Genomic DNA, 17,332 nt, shown 5'->3' with positions numbered 1-17,332 from the left:
TGTACTCTCCACTAATTTCTTGCAGGTTCAGTAGTTGGAGTAGGTTGGCAAACCTCCAGATAAAAACAAAGTGTTTCACATGTACTTCTTAACACAGAGAGAAGTCAGAAGAATCGATGCTAACTGGTTTTCTTTTCATTTTCAAGGCAAAAAATTCATCTTTGGGTGTTATGCACATAAAATATATATTATTGGTAGGATGCCGAACAGTTGATGGCTTAGGGCATGCCACAAGAGGCCTTATCTCTTGTATGTTAGGATCTTATAGATACAATAGTTCCAAAAGGGTCATGACGTGTTGGGTTGGCTGTAAACCTGGAATATACCCTGAAAAGTAAATCTCACCTGGGGCTTTTAGGATATCAGAGCAAGTAACAATTGTCATTTCAAGAAATAACTCCTCATTGGGCTCTGAAGGATATTGAACAGGCCACCATGGCTACTAGGTGACCGTGTGTACTAAGGTGACCTCTTAAATGGTCTAATCTACCTACATATAAACTCAGCTATAATCAGGTGGGTTGAGCACAAACAGGTCCTGGTGGCATAAATTAATTGCATCACCAGGTTGTTCAAGTACCCAGCTGACACACAAATGCCACACTGCTGTTCCTCTCTGCAGCCACACCTCATGGGAAATATTCTACAAACAACTGACTTCAAGTGAAAGATTTTGGACCTCGTTTATAATTTGCCAGAATCAGAAGTGACATTTTAACCTTTTTCATTAAAATGTGATTGCAAGTATCATAGAAAAATTTAGTGAGAACAAAATATTATATACATACTCTGAAAAGGATTATGTAAATGTTGCTGAATGAAATAATGACAGAAAGTATGGACTGTGCCTTAAAAGTATAATTTATTGAAAAGAAAAAGAAAAATCTCAGTCACTGCACACAATTACATGAAATGATGGCACTTACAGAAGAAGCAATTCAAAGACTTTTTAAACAAAATTTCCATCACAGAAACTTAGTAAAGACTTCAATACCCTCTGATTCAGTGGCCTTCACACCGGCATGATGTAACTGAAATTTAGACAATAAACTGTTAGGAAAATTTAGCTTAAGGAAAATGATGATATTCTATCTAATGCACAGTAGAGAACTCAAGAAGAAAAGACTGCCTTCAATTTGGGATTGTCCTGTTCTAAAATAACAGTCGAATCCTTTGGCTAGGATGGTTTTACACGATAGAGGCGAAATTTAGAGAATGGAATTTTCAGTCACATCTGTAAAGAGAAAAGGAAATATGTGGTTAGCCATACTACATATTTTGAGTTAAAGACACACTTTTATGGTATGCACATTTTAATTTCCATTTTTTCCATTTTAAGATAAAGTTTACAATGTTATTTGTGCTTTCCTGTGGCTGACATATATATCCATTGTTCCTGATTTTTACGTTTTGAAAATAATTTATTACTAGATAGTATTTCTTTTGAAGTAATATAAAAGATATGGCAAGGCAACTGGAAGAAAAAGTTTTCATGTGGGTCAGAGTTTTATCATTTTCTTTAGTTTGATCTTTTGGAAAGAAAGTTGCCACCATTGTGAAGGGAAGTGCACAAACACACATACACACACACATTTAAAAGCTCCAATCAAGTGGGAGAAGGTAATTAAAACAAATCTGTTGACTTTTCAGTCTGTTTGCCTATTGACAAGCAATCATTTGGTTTCACTAGGTGACTTGCTAAGGATTTCTTCTGTAGTGAGCACAAGGAACAGGATACAACTGTTGGGTTCACCTGAGTGAGTCTCAATGTCACATCTTCATAGAACGTTAGTAACATACAAACTCCTATACTTGTATAGGATTTCCAATATTATAAATTATATTAGTTAAAGTTAGGTAACTTTTTAAGTTGCCGTTTAAATACAGTATGAGCAGGAAACAAAAATTTGCACATTACTAAGCCAATTTAATTCTTTAAGTGCTAATGTGTTCTGAAGGAACTAGACTTCAGCAGAAAAAAAAAACAAAACTTACAGCCTACAATCATATCTTTTTACCTTGTCTTCAAATGAAAATAGGATTAATGGTTAGACAAGTAATTTGCAAACTTACCAAGTACCATAATTGTGGAGTTTCTGAGAATTTTTAATTTTTCTGGAAGAATAAAAATTGTTAAAATTATGTGATCAAGGTAGTCAGCAATAAAATTTTCTTAGCCCTGCCCCCAAAATGACCACTACTTATTTGCTGTGTCTATTTTCCCAGCACTATACTTTGCAAAGATGATTATATTTAATCACATTCAGAGTTATTAAAATAAGCATTGTTATACTTATTTCAAGTAACCAAAAGTCAGAATTTGAATTTAGAACTATTGGATACCAAAATCTGTGCTCTATTGTTATGTGTATTATGGGTATAACCCAAAGGAAGGCATTTGAAGATTAGTAAAAGTGCAAAAAGAAAAAAACTGAGTTCTATATCAGAACCCTTTATAGTTTTAATTTGGAGAAAAGTTTTTTTCTACCCTTATCAAGAATGAATTTCACTTATAGAATAGATAACGCTGCTCCAAATGTTCCTGACTGTTGGACTGTTAGCCATAGATACCAGAAAGTATTGTCAGTTTTCCATTTCAGAAAACTCTCACATGAGTCACTAAACACTGATTTGCCATGAATATTCTAAAACTGTTTCTATGGTAGGTTCTGTAAGTGAATTTCTTTTATTTCCTTTGGTAGAACATCAATATTTAGGTAAATGAACTTACCTACCACTCTGGCACAACACCAACGTTTTCAGTGTTCTCAGGGGCCGTAAGTTTAGTGATGTCATAGAATGGTGTGTAAGCAATATACTGCATGACTTGTGGAGGGTAATACCACACAGCATAGGGATAAGCATCAAGTTGGTAGAATTGTTGGAAAGGCTAGAAGGAAAGACCATTGAGAAACAACAATGTATGAACAATTGCTGTTTTGAATCTCTGAAAATGAATCATTCCAATCATTTCAGACATGGCTGTTAGCAACACAAGAGATAATTACTCGGTGAGATCTTTGAAAGAAAAAGAGAATATGAATTACAGATTCTGAATAAAACTTCAAAGGTGGAAGAAGCAACCTATTTGAAATACTTTTCATGTAAGAGAGTTGGGAACTGACACTAATTTTGTCCATTGTATTTCCTAGAGGCAATTTCTTCTAAGACATATGGAACATCCTCAACGATCGTTATTAAGAATCGCTAAATGGCAAGTAGTGACTGGGGGGCTTCGTGACTGATATGGAACTGACCTTATTGTTCACAAGAATCAGAATTGTTATGGCAGCACATAGTTCATAGTATCTGGTTATTGCCTTAAAAATGAAATCAGAATCCCTAGGAAAACTGTGGAACAATGGAATTGAGGGCAGGGGAAAGGTTGGTATTTGCTCTGTATTACTAACAACTTCATTTCACAGATGAGAAAACAGGATCAGAGAGTATTTTTACAGAGACATGCAGTATCTCTCCAGATGGTTTATTCAAAAGAAAAGTGTGTCAACTAGTTTGAGAGTTTGAGATTCCTAAATATAAATTGAATTTTAGAATCGACTATGGGCATAAAAATATAAAATTAAGAAATATGTTAAAAGAGAAATTAATGTAACCATGGAGATTAACACTTCATAGTGCTTATGATTATAAATACAATGCCCACATCAGCTGAGACAAAAAGCAGAAAGCAGCTCCTTTTCCAAAGACTACTGACAAGTAGTGCTAATATCCCCTGTCAATTAATACAAATTGTCCCAGAAGTTGGGAGTGAGAAATAACTTCTGAAGAAGAAAACAACCCCTTCAAAGTGTGAGGCTATATAAAAGCACACATATTTAAACTTCACAGTATATCATTACTCTGTAATTTATTAATCAAAATATTACCAATTGGATGTGGTTGTTTTCAGTCACTCTGCGCAGTTGTTGCTGTATAAAAGGAAATATAGTACATTCTAAATTACTTAGACATCTTCTGGTACAACACATTCATTTTTCAATGTACCAAGAATATATCATCATCCATGAAATTTAGGATAAACTGCATTATATGCCAGAATTATGAAAAAGTATAAAAACACTTTTTAATTTGTAACTTTAGAAACATAATATTCAAATGGTGCATGGGTGGCTCAGTTAGTTAAGTATCCACCTCGATTTTGGCTCAAGTCATGATCTCACAGTCATGAGATTGAGCCCTGTGTAGGGCTCAGCACAGAGCTCAAAGCCTGCTTGAGATTCTCTCTTCCCTCTCTCTTTGCCCCTTCCCAGCTTGCACGTGCAAATAAGCAAGTGTATTGTCTCTCTCAAAATAAATAAACTTTTAAAAATATTAATATATTCTAGATTTAATAAATAATCTTACCTGGTCACGGAGAGCTTCCTAGGAAAGAGAAAATATTTTGTTTTAGTATATTGACTTTATTAATTTATGAATAACAAACATTTATTAGGTACTTTCACTCATTCAGGGATAACTATGCTAGCCACTGAGGACACAATGGACATTATGAAATACAATGAACATTATGAGCAAGACCAATATAGTAATAATATTTGTGGAGGTAACAGCTTAGTCATATACCTAAAATAATAAAACATATTATTCCTGTAATTTCTCAGATCAGTAATGGTGAATTCCGGGGGGGGGGGGTGGTGGTTAGTGATATATTTAAATTTATTTGGACTTTATTTTAAACATAAGCAACTTAGACACCAAATAAGAGTAACAATTGGGCCCAAATCAAATTCATTATTGGCTATCCTCTTCCTACACCGATAACAGAAGAAAATGAAAAATATAATTTTACTAAATTACGACAGGGCCTTTTCCCTAAAGTCTTAATTAAGTTGATTTGTTGCAACTAAAAGTAAAGGTTTTTTTTTTTCCTCCCAAGCGAATGACTTTATAAAAATCAAAAGGATCAAAACTAAATAGTGTTAAGAAGTTTGTGCTGATGGGTATATTTTTGATTTATTGATATGTTTTAGCATAAAAGCAATTTATGGCATTATGGTTGAAATGTACATCTTGATAAGAGACCTTCATAATGTTGTTAGAAGTCTCATGAACAAAGCAAATTTTATAGAGTCTGAAGGGTCAGAGCAGGAAATTGGACTTGCTACAAACCAGATTTAGGGCTCGCTGAGTAGGAGATAATCCGATATTCAAAATAACACCAGGAAGAATGTTTCCATTTCACACATAAGGAAACAGGTCCAGGGACAGTGAGTACAACTTGACAATTCTTAGAGAGATTTGACAAAAACAATTTGAATGTTTAGGACTCCTGATTCCTCCTACAGAGTCTATACTGTTTCCTTAAATGGGAAGTTTATTTGGCATATCTGTGCTTTCATGAGCAGGAATAGGAATGTTTCTGGAATCTCCATACAGCACTGAATTTGGGAAAATAAATACATGATAAAGTCCTAAATATAATGCATCATCAGAGACTATAAGAGGATTTGATGTAGAATTTACTCAAAGTAAATTTCTCCTTGGTTAGTAATTATGAATAAATAGACAGCATTAGTATGGGCATAAATAGAGAGAAATGGCTTTGATAGTAAATATATAGGCAGTCATATGAATAATTTTCCAATTATTGTTAACTACCAAGGCTAGAATAGTTTCCTGAGAAAAAAATGAATACATCTTTAGAAGTGCACCCAACATAAAATTTAATGTATTTTAATTCTGCAGAATACAATTTTGTATTATAATAAATAAACTATTACCAGTTGCAGTTGGTTGTATTTGCTCAGTCTATGAAGCTGTTCCTATTCAAAAGAAAAAATATTCTCAGTTGCTTGGATACCATTCAGTCCAACCCCATCATTCTTAAGTAATGAAGCTAGAATCCTAAAATGCTTTTTCTAGAAGTAAAGAATGAGGAACTATTAATCTTACTTTAGTGTTATTTCTACAACAATTTGGACTAATTGAATTATTTCTTTTTAAAATATTAGAAAACTGCTTTCTTAACTTATTTTTATTTTTTTAATTTTTAATTTAATTAATTAATTAATTAATTAATTATTTTTGAGATCCCACGACCTGGGATCGTGACCTGAGCTGATATCAAAAGTCAGGTACTTAACTGACTGAGACACCCAAGTGCCTCTTAAGTTATTTTTAAGTTAAAATAAATTAAAATACAATCAGATATGAGTATTCAGGCAATTTTACTTATATAATATCTTGTGTCAGAATACTAAGAAAATTAAAAATGACTTCTGCTTTCTGACCAAAGCTTTTAAACTTGGTCAAATGAAATCAAAATATTAGATGAAGTGGGGGAAAAAATGATGATGCTTCTGACATTAGCCACATTTAGTGATCATTTACTTTGAACTATGGATTATATTAGCTGCTTTTATATCTTTTAATATTTATTATCATTGTCATTTTAGAAATTAGATTATAGACTTATAGCAGATAAATAAACTAACATCACATGCTGGTAAAAGGCAAAGCTTAGGGGCAAACTTAAGTCTGGCCAAATCTATGGACTGTCATTTTAATACTAGGCTATTCAGATCCAAAGCAGACTATACAGTACAAATATTCAACTTAAAGCATGTATTAAAAACCTGGAATTAAAAAACTCATTAATTTTATTTTCAGAGAGGAAGCAGTCATTATCTAGAATCCATTAGACTACTTACTATGGATTACATTTTAGCAGATAATGAGAAAGAGAACAATTTATCAATATAACATTCTTACTCATTTCTTGGTACATTTGCCTTTGATAAGCTCATAATGAAATTTTACCAGATAGCGTTGAGAGAGTATATCTTCCTTTGAAATGTGCTTCTGCTAAAAAACAAAAACAATAACAAACATATATGTGTGTGTGTGTGTATATACATACACATATATGTATATGCATATTGTAGCATATATTGGGTAATATTTCTATATTTTAAATTTGATGAATAACTCTTACCTGAGTGTTATTGGGAACAACTTCCTTCAAAAAAATAGAAACAAGCACACTTTTAATTTTATGACATTAATTTACATTTAAGGTAAGAATGCTAATTAACCAAACACTATTACTAAATAACTGTGGTTAACTGATTTTAACAACAAATTTTTGCATAACTGAGACAAGGTGAATAATTTGAGGTATATACTGTATTCAAGATTCCCTTTCTTCTCACTGCTTTCAGCAGGGAGATTATTCAGAATGTTGAAGGTGGATATAAAATATTCACCTTTAGTGAATTCACAGAAACTTGGGTTGGTCTTATTTTGTAATTTGGATGAAGGTCTCCCAAAGTTAAGGGAAAGACTTCATCATCTTCTATGCCTGCTATTTTTTCTTTCTTTAGGTTAACAAGGGGCAAAGAATGTGTAATTAATTAACCCTGAATGGGTTGATTTCTACACAGAATATGACATGTTAACATAATTGATTTAGAAACATAGCCACCATTGTAATTTTTAATGACAAGATTGAGTTCTACTAATATGGGTAGATTTCAATAAATATGAAACCTGGGAAGGGCAAAATAACTAGGGAAAAAATGTTTGGGCACCACAGATAGCCAGATACCATTGTTTGCCAACAACAATCTTGTCATTTTTTCTCTGACAAAGAGTTGTTTTCTTACATCTGTTGGGGTGATATTCACATCTTAAAATTGAAATAGAGTTACATATATGGCACCTTGTACAATGAGACCTTATGAAATATGTAACCTTCATGGTTCAACAAGCTTTCATAAATGTTTTCTAACTAATTGGGATATTGAATTAACATCAAAATCACTTACCTCGCTTGATGAACTGGTGCTAGTTTCCCTTTGCTAAGAGAAAGGAAACCAGTGTCATTGACCCTGGTATTTTTAGAGTTGTAAGGAAACTAGGTCTATACTTTCCTCTTGGGTTGCTGACTCCTGGTTTCAGATTTGAAATGAGTGATATGAAAAGCTTCAGGGCCAATATAATGTATTTTCTGAAGTGTCAATTTTATTTAAAATATATGGAGAGAAGAGGATAATAACTTACCCAATAACTTAAAAAAACATTTTTTAGTAAAACAAACACAGGTATATGATTGAGTAGAATGCAAAATGTATATGGATATTTTTTGCGTGTGATAAATATGAAATTTGAAGAAAAAGCCCCATTGAGCTGACCTACCCAGAGTTAAGCATTTATTCTCGTGCACCTTTGGGGCTATTTTGAAGTGAATAAACTGGAAACACTAAAATACAACGACCAATTGGGGCACATGGGTGGCTCAGTCGGTTGGGTGTCTGACTTCGGCTCAGGTCATGATCTCACAGCTTGTGAGTTCATGCCCCATGATGGGCTCTGTGCTGACAGCTCAGAGCCTGGAGCCTGCTTCAATTCTGTGTCTCCCTCTCTCTCTCTGCCCCTACCCTGCTTGTGCTCTCTGTCTCTCATAAATGAACAAATGTTTAAAAAAAAAAAAAATTTAAATAAAAAAAATGCAACAACCAATTTCAGCATGGACCTAAAATTATATTAGCTTTTAAAACATCTACCCTTTGAAATATGTAGTTTCCTTTTAAGGCATGTATGTTTATATTTATATATGGATATAACTTTTGTATCGAAGTGCAAATTTTAAAAGACTGATTCTAATATTCAAAAGACTATTCATCTCTTCAGAGAGTTGATTAACTATATATTAGGGACTTACATGTTTTTCCCACATTTTTAGATTGGGTAGCAGAGCCAATCCCCGGTGATCCCCGGTGATTGCTGCAATTAATTCTTTCTGCCCAAGGACTGCCCTCAACATTGAGAAAGCTCATACCCCAAGATGGCAGAGGTAAGACTTTTGTTGGAGCCTCATGTTCCATTTGTTAACAGTCATGCACATTTTGCTTTTTACTCTTTATTTTAATAAATAAGCAATGTTTTCACTGATCATCATATAAATGACATATTCCCTCTTCCAATTTTAACTTTATCTGGCACGACATTGTACATTCTTGGACTTGAGAAGTTTAACCTTGCTCACTTTGAGAAGATAGTTTTGCATGAAACAAAGCATATAGTGTGTACCACGTGTGATATAAAAGTGTAGGATGTCTTACCTCAGGGCCTTCCATAACATGTCCCTTAGGAAAAGAAAAAAGAATTAATTTTATGTTTCAAATGTAAAATAACAATTGCTGAATAAAAATAGACAGCAAAGATAATAGAAAATTGAGGCAATAGCCAAGTTATAAGGAAAATAAAAAGGCCTGCCTACCCTGGCCTGAGCTAACCAAAGGATTTACCTCCCTAATCTGCATATCAGAGTTTAATAAAAATTATTTTGGATTCTTATATGTTGTGATAAACCAATGTAAATAATTCTACATTTTACTTTAACCAGTATAAGTTATTTTTTCTTTAATTTGGCTTTTTCAAGGTAAAGAGCAGCACCGGATTAAAGATCATGTGGTAAATAAAAGTGCACAAACCATTGGCTCAATGACACATACATACTTAAGCAAAATGGATTTTCTCCCTCTATATTCCATAGCAATATAGTGACATTATCAATAAAATTTAAGCTGAAAATATGAGTGCTGGTGTAATTATCCAGCTAATTCTGGCCAATATGTGATATATCTTTTTTTCTTGAATTAGAAATATCTCTTTGTTTTGACTTAGAATTATTTACTTTGTGTGGGTATGTAAAAGGAATGTTTTTACTTCTTCATTTTCCTTATATTAGCTTTAACAGCTTTAAAACAAAAGATCATACGTCAGTTGACTTATTCTTAGTATTCTGCCAAGAAAAGATAATCATTCAGGTATGAAGGATAGTTAGATATATTTATCTCATAAATTTTGAGCACCTGTGTGGTCTCTTTATACCAAATCTATTAAAAATCTAGTAGACAACTCATATTTTAAAAATCATGTTTAAATAAAGCAAATCATCAACTGTGACTATGTAAAACATCCTTGGAGCAGATATATTGCTATATATAGTACCCTGAATGAAGCATTTCTTCAGCTTTGGTGATAAGTTCAAACAATTGGCCAGTCCACAATCACATCCATGCAAGCACACATCCCTTCCTTCCTTCCTTCATCCATCCATTCATTCATACTAATGTTTCATCTCCCCATAGGTGTAAAGTAACATCAATAAAATCAGTATTCTTTAGAATTCTCAGCAGAAGTCACATTTTGAATGTCTGAAAAGTTCTAAGAAACTATAAATGCCATAGAAAAACTTCTTTTTTCTAAACTTAAATAATTTTCCCACTGCAAGAATACATTTTTTTTTTTTGGCCACACTATTTAAAGAAAAATTTTGGTACCTTGGGTTCATCATTCTGTGTTTCTCTCAGAAGTTCTCTTTGCTGAAATCAATAAAGGGTAGCATGTAAAATATATTTTTGAAAGGACAAACTTTTAAAATAATTTAAATACCATTGGTGTTCCTTACCCTGCTCAGTTCACTGAGGTGTTCCTTAGGGATAGAAAAGAAAAGAGAAACAACATTAGTGAATAGGGATGTAAGTGAGTGAACATCTGTAAGAAAGTGTACCTTGCATTGTGCTGCTGCAAATTAAAAAATAAATATGTTTCTCATGAATGCACTAATATTTCTTGATATGTCATTTTTAACATCAGTTTATTTTTGCTAAGCTTTCTTTGCTTAAGCTGTATGGCAATATGCACTTAAAATAGTAAAAAATGAGTCACCTCTTGATTTCAGCTCAGGTCACGATCTTGCATTTGGTGAGATCAAGCCCTGCCTCGGGCTCTGTGCTGACAGTGTGGGGTCTGCTTGGGATTTTCTCTCTCCCTCTCTCTCTCCCCCTTGCCCCTATTTGCACTCATGGGTGCGCTTTCCCTCTCTCTCTCTCTCCTCTCAAAATAAATAAATAAAAATTAAAAAAAAAAGTTGTCCCAGTATATTTTGTTGTTATCTTTTATCTTATTTCAGTCATAGTTCTGAATTCTCTTGATCTCACCTGTCTGGTTCAATAAACCTAGTGTCTATTTCCATAAGAGGCAATAAAGAAGTGGACAGCACAACACTTGCATCCGTTTGTTAACTTTATGGTGTATCTTGTGGAGATCTCCTTACCTGTCTTAATTCTCTTGGTGTAAGCTACAAAAGAAAAGAAGGAAGGAAGGGAGGGAGGGAAGGAGGGATGGAGGAAGAGAGAAAGAAGAAAAGTCATGTTAAAAACCATTCAGGCAAAGTTGGGTTGCCTATCAACTTTTTACATAGTGGTCATGAAGTCAAATTTCTATTTGTGTTTTATTTGACAATTAAGTCACTAAATTATAGAAAATACAATACATAAAGGAGTATTGTTTAGAGACAGAATGTTCCATCCATAATACGTATGGAAATTGTATATTCTACCTAGGTTATGCAAAGGAAAGCATAAGTGTTTTACAAAGAGGCAAATGCATAGGCACAAATTAAAATTTAATGTAGCTTTTTAATATTTGAACATCTGGCTTTAATATTCTTTGTGGGTGCCTGGGTGACTGAATGAAGGAAATATTTGGTCAAGCTAAGTGAAAAAAACATTTATAAACTAAAATTAAAATACATTTCCCAGAAAAATGTGTTTGTCTTTTAAGAAAAATAAATGGATAACACTTACGAGAGCAAACCTGAGAGCCTGTCTTTCTTTGAGAAGCTCCTATAGAATTAAAGTGTGAATGATCAAAAAAAATGAAAAACATACCAAAAAAAGGAGCATGTTTGTCCATTTGAGCACAAGTTCTCAATTTTAATTAGGTAAGCCAGCATATTTCTTAGGTAGAAGAAAAGATAATTAGTTTTAATTTTATAATCTAATTTTTAAAACTAAAGGAGACACCCTATTTGGTTGTTTCTTTTTACTAGGCTTAGAGACTTAGTAAGTCTGTGCTTAACAAAATGTCAAAGGAAGAATTGAATAAGGATTTAGTCGAAACAGAGATTTGAGAGAGTAATCCAAGTAGCTGAGTACTTGGATACATTTGAAGGCAAATGAAAAGTGGAGCAGGGAAGACATTCATCATTCATCATAGCTAACAGAAAAAGTTGGGAGCTGGGGGTAGAGAAAGAGCCTTACCTCTCTGCTCTCTGGTTCATTCTGCAAAGAATAAAAAAATAAATTAAAAGGTATTATTAGTTCAATTAGTGGGCAGAGTGGAGGTGTAATGACTCTTGCAAAAACGTGAGGTACAAGTACCTAATTGAAGATCCAGTGTGTAAATGAGACCAAATTATAAATCACATGTTGGAGTTCAAGTAGAAGAGAAAGAAGCAGGAATACATTAAAATAGATCATGTTAACATATTCCGTTTAATTATTTCTCTTGAATATTAAGATTTTTATTAACCATAAATATTTATGTAAGTTCATGTGCCCTCCTCTCTAAGAAAGTTTGTGAAAACAAATAAAAATTTCTCAGCACTTCAACTGAGTTTATTATATCACAGTGAATGTGAAACTGTTTTATAGAGAAGAGAACAGGTCTAGAGTCTGTGTGTTATCAAGACATCATCACTTACATTATATAATTAGAGGGAGTTCTTGGAATACAGAATAGAATACTCACTCGAACGAGTTCTGGCTGTCTATGAGGATGTTTCTGTGAAAAACAATAGTGAATTGTAAACAAAACAAAAGAAAAAGTAATCAAAATACAATAATAATAATTTCACAATAAATATGTACTATGAATTTAAACATTACTACTTAAGCAAGGCTTTTATTTTAATAGCTAAATTTATCTGAAACCACGTTTCCCTGGTAGCAAAATGGGGGGAAAAAGTAACTATAACTATTTAATTAACAAATATCAAAACAAAATAGGTTAATTATGTTCTCTCTTTGGAATATGACAGAAAATTGGGAAAAGTATGTAAAAAGACTAAAAAAAATTCTTAGTTTAAATTAATCCAGAATGATAAATAAGTTATTTGGTTTTCTAAACTACTATTACATGATCGTTCTAAAGGTGATTTTAAAGCATTACAAATTTGTGGAGTAAAATGTATGCTTTCCTAATTAAATGTTGTTTGTCTGGATTTTATTTTTATCATCAATTTAATTACACAAAAGATTTTCTCAATCTGAACCTTGACTCTGGAGACAAGGCTAAGTTTGATTAAATGATAGCATAAACATTTCTGATGTTTTCTTGGGAATAGAGATGTAGAATCTGTTTTCTGAGGAACTTGTATTCATTTCATTTGTAAAGACAAGATAAGAACTACTCCCATGACACATTCCTGGGGACTTGGATCTTTTTTTGTAACTCAAAGTCAGAGATTTCTTTCTGTTGGTGCTTAGAGTGTAGCATAAACAAAATTCTCTTGGTTAAGAAGTTGAGTTACTGGTGATTACTCATTATCCTTATAAGGATTTAGAGAATAAGAGTCTCATCAATAGAATAATGTGCCAGCACTTCAGAAACTTTTGCTTCCATATTTATTTGATGGTTGTGATGTCCAAATATCTCAAATCATTACTTGGTGAGTTTCCCTCCAGGTCATCCTTGTTTATTCCTCCCTCCTTCATTAGAAAGAAAACCAAATAACATTTTGCCTCACGTAACTAACAGAATAGCATTTCTTTTTACTTTTGAGAAGAAAAATAATTTACATTATCTAGTTTCACGGTCGACAGTGACCACAGTAACTTGATTTCTGAATCAGAAGAATCAGCCTTGTTTTTCTATACCTTGGGCAAAAATTTGTTGCCACAGCTATCTCAAATGAAGGTTGACTTCATTTCCAAAAGCAAAATACACTGGACTATGTGACTTTATGTTATATTTGATAAGGAAATACAGCACCTATTATATGTCTACAAATAAGCTAATTCTATAATGGACCAAGGGAAAGAACCTAATTACATTATTTGATGCTATTTATTATGTTGTACAATAACTAATTTTTTTGTTTTTGTTTTTACTTTTTATTAAATTTTTTTTATTTAGTAGTGCTTATATTTCAAGTCAAACATTAGATTTGGACTTAAGACTTGTGAAATATTACCATAGTTTTAATATCAAGACTTTACTAATTAGAGATCATCCCATGCTTTAAGATTATTATTCTCCATATTTCATGTTTGATAAGATATAAGATCATTTCTGACAAGAATCTGCAACTTTCTAAATTCTCTACTGTACTCACAGGTCTGGCAAGAGCAATAGCCACAAGACAGGTAAGGATGAGGAGCTTCATGGTGGTCAAGGCCTAGGTAAGAGAACAAAATAAAAACGAGTTAGGTCTTATAATAAAATTTGTTTCATGAAAAAGAAATCCTTGATTTTCCAAAAAAGGAAAATTTATGATAAAATAGGTCCATTTGAGGAGTGGTATTTTAATTAACATTATTTTTAATTTTGCTATTTAACATAAATTTAGTTTATGATTCTAGTTATCTTGCTCTGTGCTTATTTTAAGAAATATCAGTTTCTGACCAATATTTTCATCCACTAACATTCTAAAAGAAAAAATTTGATTTTTGGGTATGGTGTATGGTTTTGTCTGAGGAATAAAGGATTATCAATATTTACATACAATTTTTAAAAAACCCAAACTTTTCCTCTTAGATCATCAGATTTGCTAAATGAGTAATAAACTAATTTATTTTATCTGAATTTTTTTGAAAATCTCTCCTTTAAGTCTATTTTAGAGCATTCTGTTCTTTTGGAATCTTTGTGAAAAATGGTATCAGTGCATTTGTAGAAATTATTAATCTCCATCAGTTATTAAAAAAAATCTAGCTATCACTTCATGTTTGACTACACTGATCTATCCATGACATGACTGTATGAAGATGATTGGACAGATTCATAAGATTCAGATGTCTTGTTATGTTTGATTTCCAGAGTTCCATCAAACTGCAAGAATCTGTAACTACTGACATTTATATGTAGTAGAAAAATGGTTTCTGGGGAAATTATTTTTAAAAATCATGTTATACATGTTATGCCTTAGTCAACAAACTAATACTGACATTTTTATATATACTGCTTCAGTTGAATCTAAAAACAAACTGTTGAATCTAAACACATTAGTAAAGAAGGCATATTTATAAGCCCAAAATGAGTTTACTATCTTTACCCATTTGTATCCTTCCAAATAGCCAAATTTAAACATCTTTACAAAAGTAGTCATTTATGTGTCTAACATTGATGTACTCTTTATATAATTAGTTTTATTAGCCACGTGACATGAAATAAAAATGGTCGTGAAACATTCTACCAGAAATGTTATAGTAATTAAAAAGATCAGAAATTATTTTGCATAGCAACTTTGCTATTGGACAAAATAATTCAAACTGCATCATCAAAAGTGTCTATTGAAATTATGTATCTACTTTTTCAATATACAAGATTTTAGTTACCAAGTCTTAAAAAAATGATTTGATCTTTATAAAACTATAGTAAGTTTTCACCAAAATCTCTGAGATCAATGGTGTCAAAATTTGCAAATGCATTCTAAACTACCATTAAATCATAAGAAGGTATCAATATTTGCAAACACATAGAAAAGTTACAAATGCATCTTAATGAAAATGAAAGAAAGAAAGATTAGACAGTGTGAAATCATAGTAAGTTTGTGATATGTAAACACAATACCTTGAACTCAAGCCTGGGAAGAAGAAGCAACCTGGGTTGATGATCAAGGTGATGGCAGATGTCTTTGCTCCACAGCTATTTAAACCAAGTGATTAGTAAAATGCTAATTTTGTGGTTTCAGTTCAACCAATAGGTTATTTAAATTCTAAGAATTCTCTCAAATAGGAAATTCATTTTCAGTTCAATTTCTCTCCCAAGAAATTCTGTGGAGAGCTTCCAACAAAGGAGTGATTCATGCTCTGATAACAGAATATAGAGGAAATGGAATATCATTACTCAAAATTAAAATACAAACATATCCAACTTTATGGTTATTATAGGAACATGATTGTCTGTTAAGTGAATAATTGGAAAGACTAATATGTAAGTAAAATTCTCTTTTTATCTTTTGAAAAATCCAATGCCTATAAAGAAAATTCTCGGGATGAATTAGAGTCTTCAAAATTTTTCAACTTTTGTTAACATGCTAGGTCATGGTAAGAATTCATGATTTACTTCACCTTTTAAAACTCAATTTGTCATACATTAGTTATTTTAATTATTCACTTTGTGGGGTAACTTACATTGTATATGCTCTGATTTTTTTTTTCCAAAAAGGAAATGTAATTATCCTATAAATTTTGGTGGCATGTTAACTTCATCACATCATTTTTTATTTGCTTTGCTTTGGAAGTTCTAGTTGTGATATCATACATTAATTTAGTTACTAGATTGTTTAACTAAAAGTAATAATTATTGAAGAATTAAATTTTTAAATGTTGCAAAAAATAAATCATACCTCTGATTTTCCATCTTTTAAAGTAAATAAATAAAACTAAAAAAAAACAAAACAAAGTCCCACTCTCCAATCCCCAATTTTACTCCTAGAATGAACTTGCATCACACATTTTAGAAAGAAATATTATATGTTGAAGAAAATTTCCATACATAGAGAAGGTTTTTTAAAAATACTGTTAATTGTAACTGCATTTTTATAAGGAAAAAACGTACCATATATTCAAAAATTTTTTAAATACTATAATGATATTTACATCTTATTCACAATCATGTGACAGGAACATTATTCTGTATTAAAAAGAAATTCCAGAGTGGGTCAGGCTTTCTACAATTGGAATCAGAGAGATTGGTTTTCCATATTGAACCTCTCTACATAGTATCTTTCTTGCTGACTACATCATATCAATTTTAACAGCTTACTAGTGTTTTCTATTCACAGGCATACCTTGGAGATATTATAGGTTGGATTCCAAACCACCCCAATTAACTGAGTATTGTAAAAAAGTGAATCAAATGAATTTTTGATTTTACAGTATATATAGAAGTTGTGGTCTTTTAAGTGTGTAATAGGATTATGTCTAAAAACCAATGTACATACCTTAATTTAAAAAAAAAATACTTAACTGCTAAAAAATACTAACCATCACCTGACCTTTCAGTGAATCATCATCCCTTCACTGGGGGAGGGTCTTGCCTGGATAGTGATGGTTGCTGACGTATTAAGGTGGTGATTGCCAAAGGTTCGAGTGGCTGTAGCAGTTTCTCAAAATAAGAAAACAATGACATTTGCCACTTCGATTGACTCTTGCTTTCATACGTGAGTTTTCTGTAGTGTGTAGTGCTGTTTGATAGCATTTTATCCACAGTAGAACTTCTTTCAAAATTGGAATCAATATTCTCAAACCCTGCTGCTGTTTCACCAGCTAAGTTTATTAATATTCTAAATCCTTTGTTT

The 17,332-nt window shown here is 32.1% G+C and overlaps 1 protein-coding gene across 1 annotated transcript; it reads right to left on the bottom strand.

Moving 5' to 3' along the window:
- Positions 1–850: 850 nt before the first annotated feature.
- CSN1S1 (casein alpha s1) lies at positions 851–8,785 on the bottom strand. The gene is made up of 9 exons (XM_078445159.2): positions 8,684–8,785; positions 7,788–7,820; positions 6,956–6,979; positions 5,742–5,783; positions 4,366–4,383; positions 3,888–3,929; positions 2,732–2,890; positions 2,074–2,115; positions 851–1,234 (listed from the first exon to the last, which is right to left on the bottom strand). The coding sequence occupies exons 1-7, from the start codon at positions 8,783–8,785 to the stop codon at positions 2,732–2,734; spliced, it is 420 nt and encodes a 139-aa protein (XP_078301285.2). The 3' UTR covers positions 851–1,234; positions 2,074–2,115.
- Positions 8,786–17,332: the final 8,547 nt, after the last annotated feature.

The sequence above is a fragment of the Panthera onca genome, chromosome B1 (genome assembly GCF_046562875.1).
Source record: "Panthera onca isolate mPanOnc1 chromosome B1, mPanOnc1 haplotype 2, whole genome shotgun sequence".
Taxonomy (NCBI): Eukaryota; Metazoa; Chordata; class Mammalia; order Carnivora; family Felidae; genus Panthera; species Panthera onca.
Note: the sequence above shows the minus strand (reverse complement) of the source record. Positions and strands in the feature narration are given on the sequence as shown.

What these genes read in the sequence shown, in the direction of transcription:
- CSN1S1 (XM_078445159.2), bottom strand. Translation starts at nt 8,785, where the DNA reads ATGTTGAGGGCAGTCCTTGGGCAGAAAGAATTAATTGCAGCAATCACC. An exon ending in TTGTTCCCAATAACACTCAG is followed by an intron (nt 5,784 to 6,955) that starts GTAAGAGTTATT and finishes TCTTTTGAATAG; the next exon opens with GAACAGCTTCATAGACTGAG. An exon ending in AAAACAACCACATCCAATTG is followed by an intron (nt 2,891 to 3,887) that starts GTAATATTTTGA and finishes CTTTCCTTCTAG; the next exon opens with CCTTTCCAACAATTCTACCA.